Source organism: Indicator indicator, chromosome 2 (assembly GCF_027791375.1).
Source record: "Indicator indicator isolate 239-I01 chromosome 2, UM_Iind_1.1, whole genome shotgun sequence".
Lineage (NCBI taxonomy): Eukaryota > Metazoa > Chordata > Aves > Piciformes > Indicatoridae > Indicator > Indicator indicator.
Genome location: NC_072011.1, coordinates 25376524 through 25391523, shown reverse-complemented (window position 1 = coordinate 25391523; position 15000 = coordinate 25376524). Strand labels below are relative to the sequence as shown.

The following is a 15000-nucleotide window of genomic DNA, read 5'->3' as shown; positions in this document are numbered from 1 at the left end:
ACTTTCCATTCTTCAGAGTTCCAGTGGGTTTTTTGTAAGTCCATACACAAAACAAAAGACAAATCAGGATGGGCCAGTGTGTGACAAAATATGTAATGGCTGTTAACTGTTGAGGATCACTTTCTTGTTAGCCTGTATTAAATTATTATATGAAACATTGTTTTGGGAAACTTGCTTTCAAGAGGAGATTTTTAATAGAAAGTCAAGACATTTATGAAAAAGACCTTTTAGAAGACCATCAGCTGATCTGATAGAATAATTTTTTTTAAGTTCTTAAAACATAAAAACAATTCAAGTATATTTGTTAAATATTCTTATAATTCATAGGAAGCCTCTTGAAATAATATAATCAATTACACTTGGAAATGACAAAAATATATTGTGCTTCTCATCAATATGATAAGAACATTTCTGAAGAGTGCAATCAGTTTATCCTCATCTGCCTAAAAAGGTGATTTACTGGAGCATAAGAACCATTTGAAAACTGTATGTAGTACACAGTTTATGTTACTGCTCTGATATGACTAGTATAGTAAAATGCCTTATTTTATCAATAACTTTATGGCATTAGGTGATTTTAGCCAAATCTCAATCATTAATCCATTAATTTTGTAGGAATTTCTCTCTCTCTTCTTTTCTTTCCTTTTTTTTTAATAGAAAATTAAATAAAAGAATCTAAACTTAGTACCAGGGGGAACCCTAAAAAAAGTCACCTGAGAATAATCTGAAATCTCAAAGTTCAGAGGAGAAATTAAGAGAACCTCAAATAAGTTACTTTGTAAGAGCTGATGTTTAAGCCACCTGTTTTTTTTAAATCTGAAACATGATTTCCAAATACAGAGTTGGGAAAATGCAAAGTATTTTAGACCAAGATAGACATTCTTTATGAAAGCACTTTTAGATCTCCCAGCAAGAGGAGCAAACAGTTGAAATGTTCTGGGGAAGAGATTATCTTTAGACCTTATTCAGTCACATTAAAGGATAATAGCTGCTTCTTCCTAATAACCATGAACCACTCTGAGAATCATTACTGCCTCTGGAATACACCAGCAGTTCTGAAAATACTCCCACTCCAACACAGGCAACACTTTTTACTGAGGGGCACAGACTATTGCTTCTGCACACACACTGAAATTCTTCTTCTTCCTTTAGAGTCAGTATAGTACTGTTGTATTTTGTAAAATAGAATTATTCAAACTACGCGAAGCACCTTTCAGACAAAAGAATGTTTTTTTCCAAGTAAAGTTCAGGTGCTGTAAAGCATGCAGAGTAATACTGCTTCAAAGCTTCATATTTCATTGAATCCTACAAGTCAGCTGTATCAGGCAATCTCAGTCAAATCTCTAAAATTTTATTTTAAAGGACATGAAAAGACTATCAGAAAATTTTATTAGCTTTAAGTTTTTGATTGTATCACAGCATTTTTATTGCAGCCAAAAGAAACTTAGCTTTCAGTGTGTCCTGTTAACACTGTTTACCTTACAGTGACTGAAGCAAGTCACAGATGAAATGACCATGCTATCTGAAGAATGGAAATCCTAATGATATTTTTGCCTCATCTGTTCTATGTTATCCACAAAACAGCACTTGATCACTACTGAGTAATATAAATTGACAACACAAAAATATTTTTATGTACATCAATTGATCAGCTGTTAAAACTACTTGGATTTGACAGCATAAAATAGTTATAAAATAGTTCTTAAACTAAATCAATGAAATTTTCATCTACCAGTGAAGTAAATTAAATAAGAGAAATTTGTACTTCGTAAGTGTCTAATCTTTTTAACAAGCATATTTCTGTGTCAGACAATATTCTGGTGTACATGCAACCTAATAGCCTGCTTCTGGCTTTTTTTTTTCTTTTTTTTTTCTTTTTTCCTTTTAGTTTATTCCTGTTGCTTTGATACTTTTACACTTTGATACTTTTACTTTTTTACTTTTAGCAAATTTATTCTATTCATTTTTAAATTGTATTTACCTCAAAAACTCACTGATTTTTCAAAAGGCAGCAAGTACAAGTACATTTAGCATATATATTTGAATGAAAACTACAGTGGCATTACAGGGGTCATTATAGACTTAGTAAGCATTATCATGATACTTTGTTTTTCATATATCAGTACATTTGCATAATACTACATATGTTGGTAATCTTGCTTAGAGACTGCTAGTCTCCTCTAAGTGTGCATAGATTGGGCAAACAGCTCTTACATCTCAGCATTACTCCCCAGTCACTGGGATGAATTCATGTTCCCTTCTCTTGCTCTCCTCCCAGCCTAATGACTGGCTAACAATTTCAATAGAAAGCTTCAACACTTTTTCAGAGCTCACCATGGCCTGTTGGTGAGGATGCTCTCACTGTCTCTACCAATAAAAAGACACTACCAGTAGCATCACCAGTAACAGAACTTTTTTCTTTTTGTAAGGTCTTAAGGCTCTGCAACAGAGCACTCAGGAACTCAATATCAACCTTAAGTTCCAGAGAGGTCACAAATTCAGACACACCAAACATGCTTTGTGCACCAAAATGCCCATGCTCACTACTGAGACTCTTCTGAAGTTCATTTTATTGAGCTCTCTCACTGCTCGGGAAAGACCTCTCCTGGATTTTTCCCCAGGCATTTGTAACTTAAATTGTACTGATGTATTTGTACCTGTATTTTATGACTCAGAAGGGTAAGAAGGATTTAGATATTTTTACTAATTATAACTCTTCTTCTTGGTTTTGCTTGGGTTTTTTGGGGGGGATTTGTTGGTGGTGGTTTTTTGGGGGGTGCGGGGAGGGGGTTGTTTGGGTTTTGGTTTGGTTTGGTTTAGTTGTTTGTTTTTTTCTTTTTTTACCTTTTTAAATATTTCTTTCTAAAAATTACCAATCTTAAAGTCACCTGTATATGAGAAATACAAAAGGATAGGAAATGGCAGAATTTCTCATATCCAACCGTCTTCTCCATTTCTGTGCTTCAAGATATCCAAATTACAGAACATATACCTGGCAATCACTTATCTGAACTATGTCTATTTTGTGGCCCATAAGTCTAAAGATAAAATATATTTGGCATACCTTAATCTGTTTGTTCCAAAAGGTCAGTTGTCCTTTGTAATTTTTTCTGGTATTATACAGTTACCACAATAATATAATCATTATGAAGACACTCATTTTAGAGAGTGAAAAACATCGTAAGACAGGAAAAGATATCAGTATCAGAACATGTTAATTAACAGAAAGAAAAGGGCTACATTGACAAAATAATGACAGGGTGATCTGGAGGTAACAGAAAAAAATTAGAAAAAAAAGCAGACATGTCAAAAGCATAATAGAAAACCAAAGGAACATATAAGAAAAGTTTAATGTGAATAATCAATATTCTGTATGCAATTAAAAGAATGAATTAATAACTCTGGATAAAGGAACTCTTGAGGCTGGTTAAGAAGCAGTGTGACAGTAGACTAAACAGGAGCAAGGAGATATTATCTTCAAGTACCCAAGACATGAGATTCCAGGAAAGAGGATTTACATGGTTCAGAGCAGTCTTGGCTAATTCAGTAAAAATCTGTGATGAGAACTGTAGTCATCTGCATTAAATGGCTGACACAAGGAGAGCCATTAAGGATACCTACTTTTTTATGACAGAATGACCCTTGAAGGCAATGGCAACTAAACAACACCCTTGCTGACTGTGAAACTGCAGCCTCAGTGTTGGGAAACAGATGGGAATTTGGAAAGAATTGCTTAGACCTAAGTGGGACAGAACTGAAAGCTTCTCAAAGTATTGTGACATTCTGGGAAGTCTGAACAATCAATTACCATTCATTTACCAATTTTGTTGGCTAAAGAACAACTCAATAGATAAACATGAGACAAGCTGATGCCAAGACCACATTCTATATTTGTTCTATTAAATATCTGTTTCTGTTATCCTAACCTTAAGATCTTACAAATGCAATTTTTAAACTGTTTTATTTACAAGCCTGACAAATATTCTTAGGTGAACTGCTATTCAGACAAATCAAAAGTACATAGTATGAATCCAATTTCTGAGGAACCTATATTCCAGAGCATTTTGAATGTCAATAGGAATTTATTATCTTTTGCAAGTCTGTTAGGGACTAATGAAAGAAGAATATAAGGATGGATGCTTTAGACAATAGAAAACGTCCATCTAATCCAGAAGTGTGTCTTTCAAAAGGAGATGTCTACGTAGTGTAAATGTAGGACAAGCACTCATAGTACTTCACCGAATGCTTTCTCAGCTTGCACCATGTTGTGGTTTAGAAATGCCATGAGCAAGAAGTTATCCATGTGCTTTACCAAACAAACAATAAATTATTTTTTATGACATTTTTGAACCTTCACTGAATTCATGTAAATTTTTGGTATACATATTTGGGAATAGGAATTCCAGAGTTTCACATCACACACTTTGCATGAAAAATCACTGGTTTGTTCTTCACTGGTCACCTGGTAACTTGATTTTAAGGTAAGTTGACTTTAATGCCACATTCTTTTTTAAAAACAATGTTCTCTTGCTTGCAAGTCACACAAATCCTGGAAGATGTACCACATGCAGAGAAGAAAGAAGAGTGCACACTCCACTCAATGCATCTTTCACCCATATGAAAAAGAAGCTTGGAAAACAGACTGAATCAGTCTCTACCACTTATAACTGGGAGCAAAGACCTGCTCCTCAGTTGCATACTGCATATGGAAGACAGACAGGAGAAGGAAGGGAACATACATTTTCTCTAAACCACCATTGAAGGAGGAAAGGAATATACACTTCTTGAGGTAGAGTGAGACAGGAAGAATCTTTCCCAGTACCTGCCTGCAAGTACTGAAAAAGTTGAAAAATTTCATATGGTAGGCCTTGCAAATAGTACTCATTTCACTACTGGTAATAAAGAACTTTCAAAGCCTTTATTTATGAAAAAAATAATGCTTTTATAAAATGTATTAATCTCAAAGTATTACTTTTAATTTATTTTTATTTTTTAGTTCTTAAACATCAAGATTATATCAAATATCAAGATTTAGTGTAGTTTGCTATAGGCACAAATTCATACAGCAGAGATGCTGTGCAAATATGTTAAAATATGTTATATTTTGTGCAGAATACAATCAATCAAAACTTAAGATAAATTTAGAATGTGTTTAATCCCTTGTTAAACTGTGCTCGTGGTTACACGTGAGTTTTCCCTATTACTTATCTGAAATCACTGCAGAAAAGCCTAGTCAGGAGAATTTATGGTCTACTTCAGGCTAAAATTTGAAAAAACACATGTATTATATATTCACTAATCAATGAAAGTCAGCCTTTTCACAATTTTGTGTCAGAAACACAGCTAGCTGAACATGAGCCAGCAGTGTGCAAAGAAGGCCAACAAGAAGAACAGAAGTCCTGGCTTGTATCAGAAATAGTGCGGCCAGCAGGACCATTGAAGTGATCTTTCCCCTGTACTTGGCATTACTGAGGCCACACCTCAAGAACTGTGTTCAGTTTCGGTCTCACTACGTGAAGGACATTGCGTTGCTGGAGCATGTCCAGAGAAGAGCAACAAGGCTGGTGAGGGGTTTTGAACACAAGTCGTATGCAGAGTGGCTGAGGGAGATGGTGTTGTTCAGCCTAGAGAAGAGGAGGATGAGGGGAGACCTCATCACTCTCTACAACTACCTGAAAGGAGATTTTAATGAGGTGGAGATTGGTCTCTTCTCCCTAGGATCAAGTGATAGAAGGAGAGGAAATGGCCTCAAGTTGCCCCAGGGAAGGTTTAGATTGGAAATTTCCTCACAGAAAGGGTCAGGAACAGGATACCCAGGGAAGTGGTAGTGTCTCCACCCCTGGAGGTGTTTAACAGACATTTGGATGAGGAGCTTAGGGACACAGTCTAACAGTTGTAATGTGGTGGGTTTGGAAATTTCCCCCAACATTAACTTTACCAGCACATGTGTAGAGGGATATGTTATGTTCTGGTTGGACTTGAGGATCTTAAGGTCTTTTCCAATGAGGTGATTTTATGATCCCATAATTCCTTATAAGTTTAGAAAGCATGGATTTGATTTGTAGACACTGAAGTGAATTGAGAACTGGCTGAATGACAGACCTCAGAGGGTTGTGATGAATGGTGCAGAGTATAGTTGGAGTTCTATAGTTATTGATGATCCCCAGGGTCAGTCCTGGGTACAATCTTGTTTGACATCTTCATCAATGACCTGGATAAGGGATAGAGTGCACCCCTGAGCAAGTTTGCTGATGATATAAAACTGATAGGAGTGGCTGATACCCTGAAGGACTGTACTGCCATTCAGCAAGACCTGGACAGGCTGGAGATTTGAATGAAGAAGAATGTAACAAAGTTCATCAAGGGAAAACATAGGGTCCTGCACCTGGGGAGGAATAGCCCCACGCACTGGTACAGGTTAGGGGCTGACCTGCTGGAAAGCAACTTGGTGGAGAAAAACCAGTGAGTGCTGGTGAACAAGTTCACCATGAGCTAGCAACATGCCCTTGTAGCCAAGAAGGCCAATGGTATTCTGAAGTGCATTAAGAGTGTGGCCAGCAGGTCGAGGGAGGTTCTTCTGCTCCTCTCTGTCCTGGAGAGGCTGCACTTGTAGTTATTATGTCCAGTTCTGGGCTTCCCATTTCAAGAGGGACTGAGAACTGTTGGAGGGAGTTCATCAGAGGCTACAGTGATATGAGGACTGGATCATATTTCTTACAACAAAAAGCTGAGACACCTGGATCTATTTTGCCTGGAGAAGACTGAAAGAGGATCTTACAAATATATAAAGGGTGGGTCGAGCAAATGGGGCCAGACTGTTTTCAGTGATGCCCAACAACAGGGACAAGGGGTAATGGACACAAACTGAAACACAGGAAGTTCTGTCTGAATATAAGGAACAATTTCTTCACTTTTAGGGTGACACAGAACTGGAACAGGCTACCCACAGAAGCTGTGGAGTCTCCTCCTATGGAGAGTTTCAAAACCTCCTTGGATGCTGTGCAACTTGCTCCAGGTGAACCTGATTTAGTGGTGAGATTTGAGACAGATGATCTATAGAGGTTCTTTCCAACTGTGAGCTAGATGATTTATAGAGGTTCTTTCCAACTATCATCATTCCGTGATTCTGTGACTGATTTGTGAAATTCCATAGGTTTCTCACTAAGTAAAACAGAATCGCAGACATACGTATTTACTGAATCTCATTTGAGTCTCCAAGTCAGTCTTTGGACAGGCATTTTTCCATTTGAAGTGAATCATATACTCACTTAAAGAGTCAGTGTAAGACAATACATTCTGTAGTAACACATGCACATACAAAAAACTTCATAGGAACCAGGCCTGTAGATAGATGTTAAAATGTTATGAATTTCTGAAAAACCTCTTTTGCTAGATTATGGGGAATTAACTTCTTTTGATCTATATGGCTGCATGTCTGTAACTTCAAAGTCAGTAACTTGGTAGATAATTGAATAGATAAGTACAGATAGATTTACTACAGAAAAATATTTAATGATTAGTTTGACAAAAGCAAGATACCTCATATTGATTTCAGCTGGTGACTGTGATGTGAATGCATTCACAGTGTACCATACTCATAGTACTCACAATATCAGCTATTAAAGACTGAAACTGGCAATAGAGGTTTGCACTACAAAGAAAACAACATATTCAGCTGTAGATACAAATTAGTTCTAAACGTCTTTATAATAAAACCTGACAAGTTAGCAGTAACAACTTCAAACTACAGTGCTTTGCTAGATGTTATGAAACTTGAAATTTTTTTACAACAAGGCATTATCTTGACCCTCAAATTAATTAGTTTGATTGCTACTTTTATTTTTATTCTTTCCTAAGCCTGCTGGTAGCAGTGAATTGCTTATGAAGAATACAGAATAGAATAAAAAGGTTGGGCTGATCTAATGTGTTGGAGGGAGAAAAAACATTTGCAATTTATTAATGTATTCAAAAGACTGTTACAAAACTTCACAATTTAATTATTTGAAGATTATAGGACTGCTTCAGTGCATCTGTACTGCATTAAATAAACTGTACGTGCAAGGAGTAATAAATGAAATTGCTAATTTCAGTGCATCCTTAGGGAATAGTAAAAGGGGTGGTTTACATAATGCAGAGCTCCAAATGGATTTGAGTTTATATACAGTAATAAATCTTAACTACATCATTAATTAACCCTGCCTCAAGCCCCTTTTTGCCTTAGCAGTTGAAAGACACAGTGTCTGTTAGCATAACTCACCATTCATACTCTTAAAGATGTTTAGGACTGGGAGGATTTGTCGATAATAGGGCACCAAGGCCTTCCCCACCATGTCAGCTGACACCACCAGGTGCTGGAGGACTTTCAGCGTGGTGCAGATAACCTGTCTGTTACGAAGGTTCAGTGCATCTGTGATGTAGAACAAACAACAGGTAGAAAGAAGAATTAATTTCTAAAATATAGAGGGAGGGGGAGGAGTCCTTTAACATACAAATTTAATTAAACTGTACTCTGCTGGGGATTGTAAGTGGCCCTTTATTAGCCAAGCTTTGAAAGATCTCAAAGATAGATTGCAGTCCTGATGTTATAAAACACTGCCTTGTCTGATTGTTATTTGTTCCCACAATTTGTGCTGACTCTTCAGTAACCCAAAGAATGTAGCTCATTATTCCCTCATGCTGCATGTGTAATACTGGCATGGCCCAAACAAATAATAAATAAATGCTCAGTAAGTACCATTTGGGACCAATGGAACAGTACAACTGAAGGACAACCTGCAAAGATTGACAACAGATACATTCTAGTGCAACAATTAGTATTTGTATGTTTGTACTCATTTACATCACCATCATTTTATTCATTCAACAAACAACTCCTACTATTCTGAGAATCAGTACAATGAAGCAATGTTTAGAGGGAAAAAAATCACGAAAAAAGAAACATATAAGCTTTTTTAAAAGACAAACATCCTAGAAAAAAATTCTTGCCTACTTAGATTTTTCTCAGTTTTCAATGTCAGGCTTCTAATTTTATGACACCAAGACACTGCATAAATACATTTTGTTTCTCTTCTCTTTTAATTTTACCAAAATCAAGTACTTTTTATTCTCTTTTGCAATTAAAAATTAGTTATGCTTGCATTATATACAGGCTTTTCTCTTGCAAAATCCTTCTAGTTATAAAACCACCTCTGAAATTATGCTTCTGGAAGCAGTTATCAAATTTGGTATGCTACTATATGTTAGTCTAATTTTCCAATGTTCTGTCCATTTAAACAGATATTTACATAATTGCACTGGGAAAGCAAAAGCTGCATGAGATAAGCTCACATTCACCTCGCATTCAATGTGATATGTTTATAAGCACAGAATTACATAATGTATGACTCAACACAAAGTATGTGTAAGCAATTGGAAAAAGCTGTAGTCAAGAACGGACTGAAATTTGAAGAAGAGTTATTAACAACTTCAAGAACTGCATCTTCACACTGAAGTAACAGGATTCAGCATTTCTTGCACTAAGATTTGGCAGCACACAGCAGTGTCATTTCATAAGGAATGAAGAAGGATTCCTCACACTGGAGCAACGTCAGTTTTTCCACCTCTTTTAGCAAATGCACTGTGCCCCACCCGCTTCTGCTTCTTACCACATGCCTGTCGTGTGTTAAAAAACAGAGTTAGAGCTTCAGAGCTAAGGCAAGGCAGATTGCTCGTAGAGTCAGCTCTTGAAAATCAGCTACTAAGTAAATTCCCTTCATGCCTCTTTGCATGACTATGGGCAGCATACTAAACCTACTGCTAAGCAACAGTTAGAAAGCCCAAGGTATAAAGGATACTGTAGTGCCTCATTGGGTAATTCCAAGTTAGAGAAGTTTTATTACATGAAAATACAGACTGAATTCCATACTTATTTGTTAGTTTCTGTTGTAGTCATCAGACTACATTTAATTTCATATTGTGGCAGAAAATATTAGTGTGTGGACAGGGAGTCCAGCAATGCAGCATGCTCACACTAAGCTCCAGCAAAAAGGTTGGCTAGTGCAAAATATGCTTTCATCAAAAGATGTTTTAAAACTGCTTTAGCAAAGAGAGATCTCCAGATACGATTTTAAAGATTACAGCCAAATCTCAGGCAGAAAAATATTCTTTTGCAGAGGAACAGGTATCATTCGTTTTCTCAAAGAAGTGCCTAGAAGAGGAAGCTCTGAAGTACCAACACATAGATTTATTCATGCTTAAGTTGTCATACACAGAATAGTAGCTAACCAAACTAATAGAGAAATTATCACTAATGCTTGTAATTTTCAATACAATAATTACTAGTTATTCATACAAAAAACAATTCATATTTGCATTCATTCTGTCTGAACAAATTAATACAAAAATTAATTAAATAATTACTTGTACAAACACTAATAATTAACTTAAGAGACATGAAAATTAATCAATGGCAAAAATCATAGCTTCTTAATCTTTAACCAGCAAATTGCACTCACTTCCAGGAATAGTTCTTCCTGATGACAAAAGCTGTCCTAAAAGGTGAAAGACCTCAGTTTTAGGCATGTGGAGTTGTCATGTAAGTGGAAATGGCTGTCCAACAACCCCTAGGAAGAATTTCATTTCTACATAACTCAGAAAGGTTTTCAGAGTTTCCTGGTTTTAGAGTCCTATCCTGTGCAAAGACAGTTCTACCCTGTGCTCTCAGTGGAAGCCAAGACTGTCCTGGTAAAGATTAATTCGTTAATAAAATCAAGTGTGAAATATGCCTCATGACTGAGAAGGCATTCCAATGGGTGCAGCACATTGAACACAAACTGAACCCAGAAGAATGTTTTCAAAGAACAGCTCAGCAGAGAACCTGTCACGAAAGTTTTCTTACATCTGAGTTCTGCTGAAGGAGTGCTTGCTAGAACTTTAAATAGTAATAAATAAAAAAGATTTTGTGCTAGAAAATCAGCTGGATACTCACCCCACCTCCTTTAAACAGGGGCATTCCATCCTTCATTTGACACACAAAACAAAAGGCAGAACTTGCATTAAAGTTTTGAGTGCTAAAGTGAAGAATATGGTATATTCAAACAGCAGAATTTTAGCCTGAAGCCCTTCAGATTTCAGAATTCTGAAGTGTGTATTAGGGAAACACTTGTAAATATCAAAAGTAAGATCAAATTGACTGCAGAACTGTTGCTATTATTATTAAATATTTGGACTGTGGCATGCATAGCAGTCAACCAGCTCCTGGCTTGATTATATTAGGCACTGTATAAACATTTAATTAGAGACAGTTCCTGCCCCAAGGATACATCAATTTCAAACATATGTTTAATCTTTTAAAAATCTGGCAATTATTTTCTGGGTACTATCACCACTGCAGACTATTCTCCCACATGAATTAAAGGAAGAAAATTTTAATATAGCATTTGAAATAAGTACATTTCAACAGTTTGAAAAACATCAGCAATATTCAGAGGTTAAGAGAAATGGAAGAAAGTAGCTATATTCTTGCACAGGAATAAAGCAGATCATTTAGGCCTCTTAGTACAGTACAGCTACATATTCCTAAAGGAGGAAACATATCCAAAGTATTCCCATCTGAAAGTGTGCTGGGTCGCTTGACCTAGAAGTTTGCTGTAAGACGTAGATGACCAGTTTGCTTCTCAGTTAGAGGTACACTTCCAATCCCTGAAGGGTGGTTAGAGGACTTCTTTCCTTCATTGACATATATTTCCCTTTTGGTCATCTACTCTACTTGCTATGTGTGTTACAATTCTCTTAAGCAGCAACTTTGAAAAAAACAAAACCAAAAACAAAACAACCACAGCCCAACAAATTGACTCTTTAGTTTAGTTGCTTTATAGCAACAATAAGTTGACTCTTTAGTTGCTTTATAGTTCTGATGTTTTTTCCTTTAATGGTATATAAACTGGACAATTTTGCTTGTCATTAGGATACATACTTTTCCAGGAGACTCCCCTGCTTAAATGATTTCTCAGTCTAGGTATTTAATGAAATTCTTACTTCAAACTTATTTTGTGCTGCTACAGTTTTATTAGACAAGTATTTTCTGAAGCTCATTGAAACTTTCTTAAGAGAATTTCAAACTGTTTGTAGGTTAAATATCTGGTATAAAAGTTCAGTATCTGAGTCAGCTCTGAGTTTCCACTCTTCAAAGTCACAGAAAGAAAGAATTATGAAATTTCAAAGCATTTATGAAACACTGAATATTTTTGAGATGGAAGATTTTCATAGTGCTGTTCATTAAAGCTGTTTATTAGCAATAGGCTTATATAAGATTCCAAATCATTAACAGCTTCTGTGTTTTTTTTTAAATGAAGTTTTATTGGCAATTGATGTCAATTGGGAATTTTCTTTTGTTAATTTCCAGTAAGAGCAGAGATTTAAGATATATGCCACTTCTCAGCTTATCCGTTTGATAGAAGTAGCTTACATATGAGGAAATAGAAATTATTATTTTGAAACACTCCAGTCTTTTGCTTGAGCAACACTTGTAAGAGTTCAAAGAAAAAGACCTAGAAGCTATGTAAGTTGTTATTTTTAATTTTTATATTTTTGTTTTTATGTGTCACCTTGAAAAATTCTATTTTAGTCTCAGATGTTGCCTATAATAAAAGTCAGAATTCTCATCTTTGGGACTGATATATTTTATAAGCCAGGAAACATGACAGCATTTCTCCCAGTGTATAGTTGTCATGGTTCAGACCCAGCCAGCAGCCAGGCCCCATGCAGCTGCTCATACAACTGCTCCCCCACCTCTCCAACCCCAATGGGGAAGACAAAGCCCCATGGCTTGAAATAAAAGTTTAAAAGAACAGCACAAAGAGAAAACAAGAAAGAACAATAATACTAATAAAATAATATATACAGCAAGTGATACAAAGTACAGCACTGACTATTATGGCCTGGCTGGGCATGCACCTGAACCTGGACCTGATCCTTATCCATCACCCACACCTGCCCAGCCAGCCCTTATATAGTGGGCATGAGATCTGTATGGTATCAAATACCCATTGGCTGGTTCACCTGGCTGGCTTGACTATGGTCCCTCTCAGCTTCTTGTGAAGGGAAAAACCCAACAAACCACAAACCAAAATCTTAACCTTATCCTAAACGAACTCAGGACCACAGTGGATCTATTGCATGACACAATGTACTTTTACAGAAGAGATCAAATCAGAACATTCTTCCCCAGATAGCACATTGAGAGACTAAACTCAGAATCAAATCAGATTCACCAAACTTCCAGCTCGTATCTAAACATTAAAGTTTAGATTTTGGTAGTTATGTTTAAAGTTATGCTGATCATTTAATTGTCTTTATTTTGCAGTGGCCTTTAACTATAACCAAACTTTTTAAAAAATACATCTTGAACCTATGTTTAGAAATGCCCTGGCAGTTTCCATTTTCTATTTAGGTCTTACAATCAAAGGTTTAAATTAATTTTGTTTGCATTCATATCTCCCCTCAAACTGGTAAATAAGGCACCTGTTTTAGAGAATTCTTTGCCCGAAGCAGAACAAGATAAATAGAGCAGATCTCCTGCAGAACAAAAAACACTCAGGATGAAGATGTTTTGATTGTTGTGATCTACCTAATCTTGTTGATTGAGGGCTTTTTTTCTTCAATTCACAGTCGGGTTTTAAGACAGGGTAACATGAAGTGTTCTCAAAATTGATTGAAGTTATATATCCTTATCTTACAGAGAATTTTGCCTACAACTTTCAAAACACATAATACTTAACTACCTGAATGGACATAATAGAAATATTATGCTAATTTTCACAGAACATTAATGAAAGCCTTTAGAAAACACAGTGTTTCAATCAAAACTGAATAAAACCCAGACTAACAACCCTGTGTTCTGTACTTTTTCAAAGTCACATAAGATCCTGATCCAATTTACAATATAAGTGTACAGATATTTCTTATCAGTACAATTGAAGTAGTGATGTGTTGGAGGGAAGTGATAGGAAAGAGAAATAGGTTGCAAGGTATAAAAGCCTTAGGCTAGTTTTGTCATCAAAAATTATGTCCTGTAAATCCAAAACTTTTACTTGCAAGAAAAAATGATGTATCAGAATGCAGAAGAAAAAGTCACTGGCTTTTCTTTAAGCTTTGGTTGTGCTTGTAATTGTAACATTTTACTAGATCAGCACTGATGAACCTTGAATTCTATTAACGTTTGCAGGCCCTGTTTAATAACTAGTATAAAGAGTACACTGAGAATCAAGTCCCCCAAACCTCAGTTTACCAAGTTTCCATCTATTCCTTGATGTACAATCCTTCCCCTGTGCTTCCTCAAGCTAGTGAACTGCACTGAGTACCACCCTCTCAATGAAATCAGCTTTGTTATCAATGATGGGTAATAGAAGTTATAAAAAAGATTTTAGGGAAGATTTGGTGAACTAAAGATGAGCAATTTATATCTGTACTGCAGAAATTAATATAGTGTTCTCAATGTATTGTAGGTCCTTGAAGAAGAAGAATGTCACAAGAAATGCTTCATAATGTAGTTTTCTAAGACTTCTGAAAGGTATTTTGTAAGGTCCCTCACCGAAAGCTTTTGAAACACTTTTCAGCCATGATTTCCATATAAATAATTGTTTAGAGATAGGAAATGAAGGCAACAATAAATGGCCACAGAGAAGTAGTATCACAATCCACATTTTACAAACACATATAATGTGGAGAATAAGAAAATAGGAATCAGTTTAACTTAGAAATTTCTTAAACGTTAAAAATAACTCTGTAGGTGACACTGAGGGAGCACTGCTCTGTGCATTCCTCTGTATCTGATTCACAAAAAATCTGTTTCCCTTAATGAAACATTTTCAGCAAAGTTTAAGGCATCCTTGGTATATTGTGTCACAAAGGGATTCTTAACAGCATAGAAAAAACCTTGAAAAGGAAAATTTCTGTGTTCCTTAGGATGGAGATTGTTTTTTTTTGGACTCAGTCAGAAGCACTGGTCTGCTGACTGCAACC

General features: G+C 36.0%; 1 protein-coding gene across 1 annotated transcript in view; it reads right to left on the bottom strand.

The window, feature by feature from the left end:
* The window catches only part of PACRG (parkin coregulated), a 234001-nt gene that overhangs the window by 99049 nt on the left and 119952 nt on the right, over window positions 1-15000 (bottom strand). Inside the window, exon 4 of the mRNA XM_054399075.1 lies at window positions 8258-8407. Within this exon, the coding sequence (XP_054255050.1) occupies window positions 8258-8407 (150 nt within the window). The remainder of the gene's footprint in view (window positions 1-8257; window positions 8408-15000) is intronic.